At 39.6% G+C, this 17,647-nt stretch overlaps 1 protein-coding gene across 1 annotated transcript in view; it reads left to right on the top strand.

Moving 5' to 3' along the window:
- LOC143766616 (serine protease ami-like) overlaps positions 1-17,647 on the top strand; it is a 558,097-nt gene that overhangs the window by 501,655 nt on the left and 38,795 nt on the right. The window contains exon 4 of the mRNA XM_077254425.1: positions 6,763-7,020. Coding sequence (XP_077110540.1) covers positions 6,763-7,020 — 258 coding nt within the window. The remainder of the gene's footprint in view (positions 1-6,762; positions 7,021-17,647) is intronic.

Raw genomic sequence — 17,647 nt, 5'->3', positions numbered from 1 at the left:
TACACTTCACCTCTGAAATGGATAGAAGTAAACTGGCTTTTCTTGATGTCTTGGTCCAAAGGGGTGAAGGGGGATTATTGGTTACGAAAAACTATCGTAAACCCACAGCCACCAATGCATTATTAAGGTGGGAGAGTAGCCACCCTGGTCCCCTTAAACAAGGTATACCTAAAGGACAGTATTTAAGACTCCGCCGAAACTGTTCGGAGCTGAGCAGTTTTAAAGAACAAGCGGATGATTTGAGAGGAAGGTTCCGGGATAGGGGATACCCTGAACGTGTACTCAATGAAGCGTATAGATCCTCTCTTACAAGAGAACGTGGAGAGTTGCTGATAAAAAAACCAAAAAATGGGGATGAAGGGATTACACGATTCATAACCCGCTTCTCAAATGGAGCTAACGAGATCCGTAAAATTCTAAAAAAACATTGGCAAATCCTCTGTATGGACCCAGACATCAGGAATAGCATAAACCCATTGCCTCAGGTCACCTTTCGCAGAGGTAGATCCATAAAGGACAGATTAGTCCATAGCCACTACCAAGAAGAAAAAAAGAATCACTCATGGCTCAGTACGCAGCCGGCTGGCTGCTACAAATGCGGTAGATGCAAAGCATGTACTTCTGTACAAACAAGCAAGACATTTGTGGGAAATAATACAGGAAAGACCTACCAGATTAGGCAATTCATCAACTGCCAAACGAAGGGAGTGGTGTACAAAGCTACATGCGAATGTGGGCTTGAATATATAGGAAAGACTAAGAGGGAATTCTGCAAAAGGATAAGAGAGCATATACGAGATATTATAAAGAAAAACGATACATCTATAGCCAATCATGTAAATAGATACCATCAAGGCAACACTAAGAAAATCACCTTTGTAGGGATTGATAGAATCAAACCACCTATTAGAGGGGGAAACTGGGATCAAATGATTCTTCAAAGGGAATGTAAATGGATTTTTTGGTTAGGTACAGTCCATCCAAATGGTCTTAATGATCAGCTCTCGTTTACTTCCTTCCTCTGATGTAGGGTGGATTAGGGATATTAGAGAGGGTGAGTCGACGTTGAGTGGGGGCGCCACTGCGTAGGTCCTAGGGTGCCAACCTCCGCGTTAGGTAGGGTTAGTAGTTATAGGGGCCCCTAGGGCCTGTGTAGGCTGCCACTTTACTCTTTCTTTTTCCATCTAAAACTATCCCCTCTATGCCCCAGAACTCTTGGGAATAGTCGGTCGTATATACAAAAAATACAAAAATAAAAAGTATATATGTAACATAGTATCCCCAATTCATGTCACTCTGCTTATTATCTTTTTATCCCCTATATAGGTAGTATACTTGATCTGTACAGACTTGTCCTGGGTCCAATATGCCTTTTGACTATTTAATAATGTCTTACCGATAAGGGAAAATACATGTACATAACATGATGGTACACTAGAGATGCAATGTAAAAGTTATAAGCATCCATCTAGTGATATAGGCAAGATAGCTGGATTTTATAGCTATCAAACGATATAAATAAATACCGCAACTAGTAACGCAGGCGCATTGAGAATGTTTGCGTACTAGACATACTACAGTGAGAGCTCAGGCGCGTTGAAAAGCCTGCGTTCCAGGAGCTAGTATGGTATACGGCTGACGTAGATTCCGGTCAGCTGATGCGGTCAGATTACCTCACATCCGGTCACATGTGTAAACTCCGGGCGGGAGAAAGACCGGATGCCGACAATGTAAGATGCACTATATAAGAAACGAGCATACCTATATACAATACGCGCATGGACTAGCAGCGTCGGCTGGGCAAAAACACTAGATTAACCCCGATGTTATCCCCTGAAGAGTTTTAAACGAAACGCGTCGGGACAATGGGGAAGAACATCCACCGCCATCAGCAATAATACAAAGCGGGTGAGATTGTTCCTATTTATTTCTGCACAAACCAGTCAAAACTAAATGGATTCTTTTTAGTAGGACCTAATAAGAGTGTTGAATGGTCCTGGACAGACTAAATATTGGTATGGTTCCGGTAAAATAAGAATCCAGACCTGTTATTCCCCGATCTGCAGTGTATAGATGTATATGTTCTCTGCGATACTGGGGTTTAAAAAACCTCTTTGGGATGCCAATTATTGAAAGGTCCCTATTGCTGTATTAATGATATTCTATGTTAATATTGAAGGATCTTAGAGATCATAGAGGTTTGAAGCGCTATTGTACCCTATTTCGGAAGATTAATATAAGGGTTATAGTGACATAGCGTTTTAAGGATTTATAGCGCTAATTTCTGTTCACAGTATTTGTGTGTTTATCTGTTATATGCACCTTGCACTTTATATGTGAGTTTGTGGTTTTTCTATTTTTAAATATATAAGTAAAAGTTATATTTTATCGTCCAATATTGACACAATTTTGCGGTGTATGATTATTATTATTATTATTATCATTATTATTATTAAAGTAGGAAAAATACCAGGAAAAATAAAATACTGTAACACATGTAAAACATTATGTTCAATAATATTCATATTTTTTAAAGGAAAACTGTCTATGGGTAAGAATAGTGTACATTCAGAAGCAGCAAAGAGAAATGAGTGCAGTGGTAACGCTCAGCGAGCTGCGCTAGAAAAATCAGTAGAAACACATCTGTTATACAAAATGTTTAGGGTCAGCAAAACATGGATTCAAATGGTTGTGTGCAAATAGACGGCACAGACATCTGTGAAATTAATATGTGATAAAATAATGTTGAATTAAAGAAAGATGGAATAATATACGTGTCTGTGGCGGTGCTAAAAGTCATGCATTTGTTTCTTACATGTCTTGGGTTAACCAAGAAGATTTTTATGGAAAATTTCATAGTCGTCCAATATTGACACAATTTTGCGGTGTATGATTATTATTATTATTATTATCATTATTATTATTAAAGTAACACCAGGAAAAATAAAATACTGTAACATATGTAAAACATTATATTCAATAATATTCGTATTTTTTAAAGGAAAGTTGTCTATGGGTGAGAATAGTGTACATTCAGAAGCCGCAAAGAGAAATGAGTGCAGTGGTAACGCTCAGCGAGCTGCGCTAGAAAAATCAGGAGAAACACATCTGTTATACAAAATGTTTAAGGTCAGCAAAACACGGATTCAAAATGATTGTGTGCAAATAGACGGCACAGGCACTACGATATCCGATGTCAATAAAAGAGAATAAATATTGTTGGTACACTTTTGATATTATCAAATTGTTGGGAGCGTATCAGTAATCAATTTAATACATTTTGATTCGCTATGCTTTTGGTGTATTGTCTATTTAACACGCTTTATGCGATTTTAATTAATTATCTGGTGGTCAAATAAATATTATTGGCGCTATAGGTTTATGAAAATGTCAATAAAAAGAGAATAAATATTATTGGTACACTTTTGATATTATTATCAACTTGTTGGAAGCGTATCAGTAATCAATTTAATACAATTTGATCCGCTATGATTTTGGTGTAATGTCTATTTAACACGCTTTATGCGATTTTAATTAATTATCTGCTGGTCAAATAAATATTATTGGGACTATAAATAAAATAATACACTTTGATTCGCTATGATTTTGGTGTAATGTCTATTTAACACGCTTTATGCGATTTTATACACTTTTGATATTATCAACTTGTTGGAAGCGTATCAGTAATCATTTTTATACATTTTGATTCGCTATGATTTTGGTGTACTGTCTATTTAACACGCTTTATGCGATTTTATACACTTTTGATATTATTATCAACTTGTTGGAAGCGTATCAGTAATCAATTTAATACAATTTGATCCGCTATGATTTTGGTGTAATGTCTATTTAACACGCTTTATGCGATTTTAATTAATTATCTGCTGGTTTAATTAATTATCTGCAGTCCAGATAAATATTATTGGGACTATAGGTTTATGAAAATGTCAGAACACTGGCTTATCAAACAAGACTAATCTTAATATATCATATAAACATCTAATATAAAACAATTACTGGGATAATATTCGCTGTATTAACAAATTAAACTATATCACACAACCTAACATCTAGTTAGTGGTCAGTACAGATACATTTTAACAGCTGCTAGCAAGTGGAGTGTTTGTATCTGCATCACAGAAAATCTTAGCAGCTGTTAGCAGTTATAGTACCAAGACTTCAAGCTCACAACAGAATAATACTGTAGAAACACACCCGCACACTCCCTATCACTGGATTATCAAACATGACTAATCTTAATATATCATATAAACATCTAATATAAAACAATTACTGGGATAATATTCGCTGTATTAACAAATTAAACTATATCAAAAGGGGCCAGCCAGGCACTGAGGACAGCTGGCTGACAGGGAGGGGATGAGGGGGGTTACACACTTTTCTGACTGCAGCCCCTGCAGCCTGTACACAGACTCACCCAGAATAGAGTAACAGCTTTTATTTCGTCAACATTTTCAAATTTAACTCGTTCTAATTGTAATTATCAATTTAATCAAAACTGCACTTGTCTTCACTGGTCTAAATAATTGTTTAAATTCTTAGAGGACGTTCAAGGACGACAGCTGCTAGCAAATTCTGTGTTTGGTCAGCTAGTGGGAATTCTACCATGCTTTACTTCACACAGTTAACTATTTTTAGCCAGATATATCGCAAGGTTTCTTATGTATGCACAGTTATTTATTCAAAGTTTTTTAAAACATCCGTGATCCCTTAACCAAGAAAAATAAATAAATAAATAAATAAAAATAACTGAATGTAACAATTGCCAAGTAGTAGAAACAATAAATGGTTTTACAATATCACCCAAATCAACTAGCTCATTATTCTTTATTTTAATCCAGTTACAAACAAGTTGAAAGCAAGAATCATTAGCTGTATGTTATAAAATATGACAAACGTTATTATATTCACTAATCCAACAAGTTCTAGAACCAAATTTCTACACATGGTGTTTATTGTAGAGAACCATAAACCCCTAAAAGTCATGCAATTGTTTCTCACGTGTCTTGGGATAGCCACGAAGATTTTTATGGAAAATTTCATAGTAGTCCAATATTGACACAATTTTGCGGTGTATGATTATTATTATTATTATTATCATTATTATTATTAAAGTAACACCAGGAAAAATAAAACACTGTAACATATGTAAAACATTATATTCAATAATATTCATATTTTTAACAGAAAACTGGCCGTGGGTGTGAATTATTGCACTGTTTATATAGAAAGGTGAGAATCACAACTGCAGAAGAATCCGGTAATACATGAACAAAAGTAACACCGGGAAAAATAAAATACTGTAACATATGTAAAACATTATATTCAATAATATTCATATTTTTATTATTATTATCATTATTATTATTAAAGTAATGTGCAGTGGTAATGCTCAGCGAGCCGCGCTAGAAAAATCAGGAGAAACACAGCTGTTATACAAAATTGTTGGTACACTTTTGATATTATTATCAACTTGTTGGAAGCGTATCAGTAATCAATTTAATACATTTTGATTCGCTATGATTTTGGTGTAATGTCTATTTAACACGCTTTATGTGATTTTATACACTTTTGATATTATTATCAACTTGTTGGAAGCGTATCAGTAATCAATTTAATACATTTTGATTCGCTATGATTTTGGTGTAATGTCTATTTAACACGCTTTATGCGATTTTATACACTTTTGATATTATTATCAACTTGTTGGCCGCGTATCAGTAATCAATTTAATACATTTTGATTCGCAATGATTTTGGTGTAATGTCTATTTAACACGTTTTATGCGCTTTTTAATTAATTATCTGCAGTCCAGATAAATATTATTGGGACTATTGGTTTATGAAAATGTCAGAACACTGGCTTATCAAACAAGACTAATCTTAATATATCATATAAACATCTAATATAAAACAATTACTGGGATAATATTCACTGTATTAACAAATTAAACTATATCACACAACCTGACATCTAGTTAGTGGTCAGTACAGATACATTTTAACAGCTGCTAGCAAGCTGAGTGCTTGTATCTGCACCACAGAAAATCTTAGCAGCTGTTAGCAGTTATAGTGCCCAGACTTCAAGCTCACAACAGAATAATACTGTAGAAACACACCCGCACACTCCCTATCACAGGATTATCAAACATGACTAATCTTAATATATCATATAAACATCTAATATAAAACAATTACGGAGATAATATTCACCGTATCAAATACAGTGATAATATTAAACTATATAAAAAGGGAGGGGGAGCGGCCACACAGCTGCTGTTAGAAGACAAGGGGAGGGGAGGGGTTACACACTTTGATACATCTTGATAGGGGCGTGTCCACCTGTCAAATTGAGTTTGATGAGTAATATGACTGCTACACTACTGATGCAAGAGGATCGAAGCACAGAGCACTGACACTTGGCTCACGCGCGCAGCAGAGCTGGAGTCGAGTGTCATTAGCATATCGTATCCACGCTCTCGCGTCGCATGCTATACGCTAGTGTGATTCCAGCATTATAAGAATTTTGCACAAAAAGTCCCTACTGTAATACAAGGGAGCCATAAGCTGCATTGTGATAGTCCATAGAACATAGTAAACTGATTAACATTTAGGTGTTTTGCTTAGAGATGTCTTTTATCAATTTCAATGGTCCAAAATCAGTATATTTTAACTTGGCTTCGTCAACTGGGCAGAGAAATAAATGTAATATATAAATATATGCTTTACCCTTTTTACAAAGCTACCAGAAAAGGTTCCATTGAGCGAATCAATAAGCCCTCTAAGTTACCAGACTGAAGATATCATGATTAAAGAAAATACACTTTGTATGGTAGCTGGTTGGGGAAAAATGAAGAAGACTGGAAAGAAGCCAGATGTCTTACATGAGGTATTGGTCCCAGTGATTAGCCGAGAGGTATGCAACCGTCGGGACTACTATCATGGAGAGGTCACTGTCAACATAATCTGCGCAGGAGACAATAAACGGGATTCATGTGAGGTGAGATAAACTATAACATATATAGTAATTTATTTAAATAGGAGAACTCTTCCAACATGCCTATTTAAAAAAATATTGTATTCCTAATATTACGCCACGTTCACACTACCAATCAGTATTGGTCAGTATTTTACCTCAACATGTGTAAGCCAAAACCAGGAGAGGGTGATAAATACGGAAGTGGTGACCTGTTTCTATTATACTTTTCCTCTGACTGCTCCACTCCTGGTTTTGTCTTACACATACTGAGGTACAATACTGACCTCATACTGATAGTGTGAACATGGTCTTATATAAATTTGGGAGCATATATTTCCATTTCTCTGTTACTTCTCCTATACATGTATGATTAAATTGGTTGTTACCTAATTGGGGGGGGGGGGTAGGTCCCTAACGTCTGACACTGTCCAATCAAAGCTAACAATAACAGATAATGTGGGGAGAAAGAGAATAGCAATAGAATTATCAAGGAATGCCACATATACTGATAGATTTCTTAATATTTCATTTAGCTGCCAGAGGTTTGTTTTTCTAATTTAAAGCTCTAAAACTCCTGCAAAGGCCAACATTTAAGGCAGAGGAAAATCTAGGTTTTTCTGCACCCAGGGCAAAAATTCATATTGGCGCCCTGTCCTATATACCGCCCAACCAGTGTGACCAGTCATCAGGTGACCATTCATATTTGTTTTGAATACTTACAAATGCAATAGGCACACGATGACTAGTAGATCTTCCTAATTCTCTCAATATTCAGTGAAAAACTACAGTCCCTGCTTCATTGAGAGACATAGAAAGAGAAGTTAGTCATCACGTGACCGGAAGTATGACATTTTCATATGAGTGGTTACATGATAACCACTGGAAGCTGCAAGTGGAGCCAAATCCTGATAGTGAGTATACAGCTCTGGCAAAAATTAAGAGACCAATGCAAAATTTTCAGTTTCTCTGATTTTTCTCTTTATAGGTATATTTTTGAGTAAAATGTAAATTGTTCTTTTATTCTATAAACTACTGACAACATGTCTCCGAAGTTCCAAGCAATACATTTTGTATTTATTTTCTGAAAATGAGAAATAGTCAAATTAACAAAAAAAGGCATTGCTTGCAGTCCTCAAATAATGGGAAAAAATGCAAGTTCATAATCATTTAGAAACAACAATACAAATGTTTTAACTCAGGAAGAGTTCATAAATCAATATATTGTGGAATAACCATGATTTTTAATCACAGCTTTCATGCGTCTTGGCATGCTGTCCACCAGTCTTTCACACTGCTTTTGGGTGGCCTTATGCCACTCCTGGTACAAAAATGTAAGCAGTTCTTTGTTTGATGGCTTGTGACAATCTCTCTTCCTCTTGATTATATTCCAGAGGTTTTCTATGGGGTTCAGGTTTGGAGATTGGGCTGGCCAGGACAGGAATTTGATGTGGTGGTCCTTCATCCACACCTTGCTTGACCTAGCTGTGTGACATTGCACATTGTCCTGCTAGAAAAACCAGTCCTCAGAGTTGGGGAACATTCCCTGAGCAGAAGGAATCAACTGTTTTTCCAGGATAAGGCCGGCGTCACACTCAGCGTATGAAAATACGGTCCGTATTTTACGGCCGTAATATGCAGAAATGTTCCCAAAATAGTGATCCATATGTCATCTGTAGGCAGGGTGTGGCAGTGTATTTTGCGCATGGCATCCTCCGCGTGTAATCTGTATGGCATCCGTACTGCGATATTTTCTCTCAGGCTTGCAAAACCGACATCTAATGGATTTTTCGGCTCAAATGTTCGTTTAAACATATATACAGTATATATATATATATATATATATATATATATATATATATATGTCATTGAGACACACATATATATATATATATATATATATATATATATATATAAATATATATATACTGTATTCATATTTAATTCAGCGCTAGATATCCTAAAAGCCGGTAATTCAATTGCCGGCTTTTCATTCCTCCTTCACAAACCCGACATGATATGAGACTTGGTTTACATACAGTACACCATCTCATATCCCTTTTTTTTGTGCATATTCCACACTACTAATGTTAGTAGTGTGTATGTGCAAAATTTTGGCGCTGTAGCTTGTAAAATAAAGGGTTAAATCGCGGAAAAAATTGGCGTGGGCTCCGCGCAATTTTCTCCGCCAGAGTGGTAAAGCCAGTGACTGAGGGCAGATATTAATAGCCTAGAGAGGGTCCATGGTTATTTGCCCCCCTGGCTAAAAACATCTGCCCCCAGCCACCCCAGAAAAGGCACATCTGGAAGATGCGCCTATTCTGGCACTTGGCCTCTCTTTTCCCATTCCCATGTAGCGGTGGGATATGGGGTAATGAAGGGTTAATGTCACCTTGCTATTGTAAGGTGACATTAAGCCAGATTAATAATGGAGAGGCGTCAATTATGACACCTATCCATTATTAATCCAATAGTACGAAATGGTTAATAAAACACACACACATTATTTAAAAGTTTTTTTATGAAATAAAGACACAGGGTGTTTTAATATTTTATTATACTGGTAATCCACCTGAAGACCCTTGTCACCTGAAATAAAGTAAAACAAAACAAACAACAATATTCCATACCTTCCATCGTTCTGTCAGTCCCACCATGTAAATCCATCTGAAGGGGTTAAATCATTTTACAGCCAGGAGCTGTGCTAATGCATATATATATATATATATATATATATATATATATATATATATATATATATATATATATACACTGCTCAAAAAAATAAAGGGAAGACTAAAATCCCACATCCTAGATATCACTGAATGAACTATTCCAGTTGTAAATCTTTACTCATTACACAGTGGAATGTGTTGAGAACACCAACCTAAAAATGATCAACGTAAATAACAATATCCCACAGAGGTCTGGAGTTGGAATTATGCTCAAAATCAAAGTGGAAAATGAAGTTACAGGCAAATCCAACTTTAGCGGACATGCCTCAAGACAAGAAAATGATGCCCAGTAGTGTGTGTGGCCTCCACGTGCCTGTATGACCTCCCTACAATGCCTGGGTATGCTCCTGATGAGGCGGCGGATGGTCTCCTAAGGGATCTCCTCCCAGACCTGGACTAAAGCATCCACCAACTCCTGGACAGTCTGTGGTGCAACATCATGTTGGTGGATGGTGCGAGATATGATGTCCCAGATGTGTTCAATCATATTCAGGTCTGGTAATGAGCGGGCCAGTACATAGATTCAATGCCTTCATCATGCAGGAACTGCTGACACACTCCAGCCACATGAGGTCTAGCATTATCCTGCATTAGGAGGAACCCAGGGCTAACCGCACCAGCATATATTCTCACAAGGGGTCTGAGGATCTCATCTCGGTAGCTATTGGCAGTCAGGCTACCCCTGGCGAGCACATGGTGGGCTGTGCAGCACTCCAAAGAAATGCCACCCCACACCAATACTGACCTACTGCCAAACCGGTCATGCTGAAGGATGTTGCAGAAAGCATATCGCTCTCCATGGCATCTACAGACTCTGTCACGTCTGTCACATGTGCTCAGTGTGAACCTGCTTTCATCTGTGAAGAGCACATGGCGCCAGTGGTGAATTTGTCAATCCTGGTGTTCTGTGGCAAATGCCAAGCCTCCTGCACGGTGTTGGGCTGTGAGCACAACCCCCATCTGAGGACGTCAGGCACTCAGACATCCTCATGGAGTCGGTTTCCAACCATTTTTGCAGACAGATGCACATTTGTGGCCTGCTGGAGGTAATTTTGCAGGGCTCTGGCAGTGCTCCTCCTGTTCCTCCTTGCATAAAGGCTGAGGTAGCGGTCCTGCTGCTGGGTTGTTGCCCTCCTACGGCCCCCTCCACGTCTCCTGGTGTACTGGCCTGTCTCCTGGTAGTGCCTCCAGCCTCTGGACACTACGCTGACAGACACAGCAAACCTTGCCACAGCTCACATTGATGTGCCACCCTGGATGAGCTGCACTACCTGAGCCACTAGTGTGGGTTGTAGAGTCCGTCTCATTCTACCACGTGTGTGAAAGCACAACCAACATTCAAAAGTGACCAAAACATCAGCCAGAAAGCATTGGTACTGAGATGTGGTCTGTGGTCTACACCTGCAGAACCACTCCTTTATTGAGTGTGTCTTGATAATTGCCAATATTTTCTATCTGTTGCCTATTCCATTTGCACAACAGGAGTGTTGCTTCATAAGTGGACAGTTTGATTTCACAGAAGTTTGATTTACTTTGGCGTTACATTCTGTTGTTTAAGTGTTCCCTTTATTTTTTGACCTGTGTGTGTGTGTGTGTATATATATATATATATATATATATATATATATATATATATATATATATATATACAGTATATGTGTATATATATATATATATATATATATATATATATATATATATATATACGGTGAAAGAAATAATTATTTGATCCCTTGCTGATTTTGTACATTTGCTCACTGACAAAGACATGAACAGTCTATAATTTTAAGGGTATGTTAATTTTAACATTGAGAGGTGGAATATCAAAAATAAAATCCAGAAAATCACATTGTATAAATTATATAAATATATTTTGATTTTGCAGTGAGAAATAAGCATTTGATCCCTTTGGCAAACAAGACGTAATACTTGGTGGCAAAACCCATGTTGGAAAGCACAGCAGTCAGACATTATTTGTAGTTGATGATGAGGTTTGCACACGTCAGGAAGAATTTTTATCCACTCCTCTTTGCAGATCATCGCTAAATCATTAAGATTTTGAGGCTGTCGCTTGGCAACTCGGAGCTTCAACTCCCTCCAGAAGTTTTCCATGGGATTAAGTTCTGGAGACTGGCTAGGCCACTCCATGACCTTAATGTGCTTCTTTTTGAGCCACTCCTTTGTTGCCTTGGCTGTATGTTTTAGGTCATTGTCTTGCTGGAAGACCCAGCCACGAACCATTTTTAATGTCCTGGTAAAGGGAAGGAGGTTGTCACTCAGGATTTTATGGTATATGGCTCCATCCAATCTCCCATTGATGCGGTGAAGTAGTCCTGTGCCCTTAGCAGCAAAACACCCCTAGAACATGATGTTTCTACCTCAATGCTTGACAGTAGGGACAGTGTTCTATAGGTCATAGGCAGCATGTCTCTTCCTCCAAACATGGCGAGTTGAGTTAATGCCAAAGAGCTCGATTTTTGTCTCATCTGACCACAGCACCTTCTCCCAGTCACTCACAGAATCATTCAGGTGTTCATTGGCAAACTTCAGATGGGCCTGCACATGTGCCTTCATGGGCAGGGGGACCTTGCGGGCACTGCAGGATTTTAAACCTTTTCGGCGTAATGTGTTGCCCATTGTTTTCTAAATGACTGTGGTCCCAGCAGCCTTGAGATCATTAACAAGTTCCCCCCCGTGTAGTTTTAGGCTGATCTCTCAACTTCCTCATGATCAAGGATAGCCCACGAGGTCAGATTTTGCATGGTGCCGCAGATCGATGTCGATTGGCAGTCATTTTGTATTTCTTCCATTTTCTTACTATTGCACCAACAGTTGTCTCTTTCTCACTCAACGCCTTACATATGGTTTTGTAGCCCATTCCAGCTTTTTGCAGGTCTATGATCTTGTCCCTGGCATCCCTAGAAAGCTGTTTGGTCTTACCCATGTTGTAGCGGTTAGAGTTTGACTGATTGAGTCTGTGGGCAGAAGACTTTTATAAGAGTGACTATGTAAGACAGCTGTCTTTAATGCAGGTAACAAGTTGATTAGGAGCATCTAACTGGTATGCAGGAGACAGAACTTTTAATGGTTCGTAGGGGATTAAATGCTTATTCCTCACTGCAAAATGAAGATACATTTATATAATTTATACAATGTGATTTTCTGGATTTAATTTGTGATATTCTTTCTCTCAATGTTAACATTAACATACCCTTAAAATTATAGACTGTTCATGTCTTTGTCAGTGGGCAAAGTCAAGTAAATAAGGCAGCACACTGCAGCGCTGAAACATGCAAACATGAAACATGAAAACTGAGCTGCATTACTGCACTAGAAATATGAAAAATGAGAGTGTTTAGCGCATAAAAATGGCCAATTTTATGTGTACCTGGTAGCCACTTTAGGGCATCTCTCGTATACCAGGTCCTACGCTTTCCTTTCCTCGCTGAGAATAAACGTCTCCATCTGAATGGGTACCTGTGAAACCTCTTCTTAGACTAACATTCTCTCTCTCTGTGGAGGGGTAATAGACCTGTTGCGATTAAAACACCTGTGGCTAAGAGGCGGAGTGCTCAGTCAGAAGGCTAAAGAATACCTTTTAAAAAACTGACCGTCACATCCAAACATAGACTAAGTGTGAACAGGTGCTGAACCTAGAGTCACCAAGTCATATGCAGTCAAGTAAATAAGGCAGCACACTGCAGCGCTGAAACATGCAAACATGAAACATGAAAACTGAACTGCATTACTGCATTAGAAATGTGAAAAATGAGTGCATTTAGCACATAAAAATGGCCAATTTTATGTGTACCTGGTAGCCACTTTAGGGCATCTCTCGTATACCAGTTCCTATGCTTTCCTTTCCTCGCTGAGAATAAACGTCTCCATCTGAATGGGTACCTGTAAAACCTCTGAGACGTTTATTCTCAGCGCTGCAGTGTGCTGTCTTAACTTCTTTATTATTTTGTGCACCATGGACAAACTAACATCAAGATCTCTGGAGACTTGTAGCCTTGAGAAAGTTGATATTTTTCAACAATTGTGGTTCTCAAGTCCTCAGACAGTTCTCTTCTTGACGTGTGATTTTCATATTAACCACAGCGGTTACTTGCCACAGGTGAGTTTTAACATGCATCCCATGCTTGAAACAAGGCTGTTTACCTACAGTTGTGCTCAAAAGTTGACATACCCCAGCAGAATTTTTACTTTCTTGGCCTTTTTCAGAGAGTATGAATGATAACACCAAAACTTTTTCTCCGTTCATGGTTAGTAGTTGAATGAAGTCACTTATTGTCAAACTACCGTGCTTTCTCTTTTTAAATCATAATGACAACCCAAAACATCCAAATGACCCAGATCAAAAGTTCACATACCCTGGTGATTTTGGCCTGATAACAAGCACAGAAGTTGACACAAATGGGTTTGAATGGCTAATAAAGGTAAGATTCTTGCTTGAAATCAGTGTGTGTGCATAAAAGCTGAGTGAGTTTCTGGGATCCAGACATACTCTTGCATCTTTCATCTAGCCACTGACGTTTCTGAATTGTGAGTCATAGGGAAAGCAAAAGAATTGTCAACGGATATATGGGAAAAGGTAGGTGAACTGTATAAAGCAGGAAAGGGATTCAAAAAGATATCCAAGGAATTGATAATGCCAACTTCTGGAACAAGATAATTTGGAGCGATGAGACAAAAATTTAACTTTTGGGCCACAACCATAAACGTTACATTTGGAGAGAGGACAACAAGGCCTATGATGAAAGGAACACTATTCCTACTGTAAACTATGGAGGTGGATCACTGATTTTTGGGGGATGTTTGAGCTTAAAAGGCACAGGAAACTTGGTCAAAGTTGAAGGAAAGTTGAATGCAGCACATTATCGGCAAATACTGGTGGCAGATTTGCAATCATGGGCCCGGAAGCTGCGCATGGGACATACTTGGATTTTCCAACATGACAATGAGCTAAAACACAAGGCCATGTTGACTTGTCATTGACTGCAGCAGAGTGAAGATTCTGGAGTGGCCATCTCAGTCTCCTGACCTCAATATCATTGAGCCACTCTATGGAGATCTCAAGCATGCAGTTCATGCTAGATAGCCCAGGAATTTACATGAACTGGAGGCATTTTGCCAAGAAAAGTGGGCAGCTTTACCATCCGAGAAAATAAAGAACCTCATCCACAACTACCACAGAAGATTATAAGCAGTCATTGATGTTAGAGGGGGCAATACACGGTATTAAGAAATGGGGTATGGAAACTTTTGGATGTTTTTGGATGTAATTATGATTTAAAAAGAGAAAACACAGTAGTTTGACAATAAATGGCTTCACCCAACTACTAACCATGAGTGGAGAAAAAAAGTTTTGGTGTTATCATTCATATTCTCGGTAAAAAGGCCAAGAAAGCAAAAATTCTGCCGGGGTTTGTAAACTTTTGAGCACAAATGTATATTTTTGGAAAGGAGCCAACAAATTTGTCCTGTTTTCGGGTTTTGTGTGAAATTATGTCCAATTTGCCTTTTTTTCTGTGTTATTTTTTGTGTTGTTCCAATACACACAAAGGAGACAAACATATGTATAACAAAACATGTATACCGTATATTTCGGATTATAAGATGCACTTTTCCCAAAAATTTTTTGGGGAAAATGTGGGTGCGTATTATAATGCGAATGTACTTTACTGGTACCATTGCTGCAGGCCGCAGGCTGGGATGAAGGGGTGTCCGGCGGTGCTGTGGGTGTCCGACCCTGCTACCCAGTGCTCTGCGGGTGTCTCCGGTGCCCGCAGGTGCTGTGGGGGTCTCCAGCAGTGCTACTGCGGGTGTCTGGCACTGCTGCTCTGTGCTCTGCTGGTGCCTCCGATGCTGCAGGTGCGCGGACAGCGCTGCCCGATGCTGCTGCGGTGGCCTCCAATGCTGCCGGGGCCCACCCCGGCAGTCCCATGATTTTCTGTGCTGTGGACTCCGGTAAAATGGCCACCGGGGGGAGCGGCGCATGCACAGATGGAGATCTCGGCACCGAGATCTTGGGAGATGAGATTTCAGCGCTGAAATCTCATCTCCAGAGATCTCGGTACCGAGATCTCCATCTGCGCATGCGCTGCTCTACCAGCGGCCATTTTACCTGAGTTCATCGCACGGGAAATCATGGGACTGCCGGGGCTCTGGCCTTTCACAAAATGTCAGCAGAACCTCGGCAGCACTGGGACTGCCGCAGCAGCACTGGGCAGTGCCGTCTGGTCACCCGCAGCACCAGAGACACCAGCAGAGCACTGGGCAGCAGCACCAGAAACCCACAGCAGGACCGCTGGACACCCCCACAGCGCCGCCGGGCACCGGAGACACCCGCAGAGCACCGAGCAGAAGCACCAGACACCAGCAGCACTGCCGGACACCTCTTCATCCCAGCCTGTGGCCTCCAGTATCACCCCACTCCTGCCTCCTCCAGCAGCGACCCTGGGTCCCCACTTCACCCCAGCCACCACCCCCGGTAAGCAATAAGACGCATGGATTATAAGAAGCACCACCATTTTATTTAAAAAACAAAAAAATTCCTATTTTTCTTCTCAAAATTTGGGGTGCGTCTTATAATCCAGGGCGTCTTATAAAGCGAAAAATACAGTAATTACAAAAATTTTCTCAGAGAAATGCTTCATTTTCTGGAACAATTTTAAGGGTGCCAACACTTTTGGTCATGACTGTATATATTGTAAGGCTGCAGCTTTCACATCCGTGCAGCAAGGAGGCAATGACCCAAGAAAGTTCAACATAAAAGTCTTTATTTTGAAAACTCACAAAATAAAAAAAGCCCATATCAGGTTTTCCTAAATCTGACTTGGTCAAATAGTTTGAACAAGCACCGTGCAACCCCCTGAAGATCCTGATCCAATCCTGCAACTAGAGAGCACTGCAGCTGATCTGAAACAGTATGCTAGAAGATGCCAATAGAACACTTGCATCAATACCTACCACCATAACTCAAACTAATAAACTAATGTACGTTACTGCCTCAGCAATCATGGAAATGCTTGGCTATACAACTAGCAAAAACAACAGAAGTACGTGCCCCCCTTGGAAAAGAAGACTGGAGACAAAGATCAAGGTGACACAAATGGAAGTCAGCCAACTAACAGAAGTACAAAAGGGTGTGAAGATCAAGAATAAGACCAAGTTAGACAAGTGCAAAGGCCTGTCCCCAACTGAAGCCCTATAGACTGCTAAAAAAAGGCTCACAGCACTTGCTGCAAGACTAGGGAGATACACTAGAGAAGCTGAGGCCAAGAAGATAAATGCATTGTTCTCCAAGGAACCATCCAAGGTGTACTCTCAGCTACAGAGTAACAGCACAAATGCAGCAACTCCATCAATAGCAGAGACAGAACAATACTGGAGGAACATATGGGAGAATGAAAAAACACCATTTCAATGTGGCTGCAAGATCTGAGAATGAATACAGCAACCACCTAGAGCAAGAACCAGTGATCATTACAGAAGCAGACATCCAACAGCGGGTCGAGAAGATGAAGAGCTGGACAGCACCTGGCCCAGACATGATCCACACCTACTGGCTAAAGAAATTAATAGCGGTACATGAACGCAAGGAAAAGCAGATGAACCTGCTAGAAGCAGGCCTCCACCCAGCTTGGCTAACACAAGGTAGAACAGTGCTGGTCATGAAGGATGCTCACAAAGGAACAGTTACATCCAACTATTGCCCAATAACATGCCTTACAACAACATGGAAACTCCTGTCAGGCATCATAGTCACCAAACTATAGAACCATATGAACCAGTACATGAATCCAGCTCAGAAAGGCATTGGGACCGACACCAGAAGCTCTAAGCAATAGCTCCTAGTAGATAGAAGGTGTTGCACTGTCCCCATTGCTATTCTGCAGAGGTTTGAACCCCCT

This window comes from Ranitomeya variabilis, chromosome 1 (assembly GCF_051348905.1).
Source record: "Ranitomeya variabilis isolate aRanVar5 chromosome 1, aRanVar5.hap1, whole genome shotgun sequence".
In the NCBI taxonomy this organism is placed as follows: Eukaryota; Metazoa; Chordata; class Amphibia; order Anura; family Dendrobatidae; genus Ranitomeya; species Ranitomeya variabilis.
This window is presented reverse-complemented; position numbering and strand designations above follow the sequence as displayed.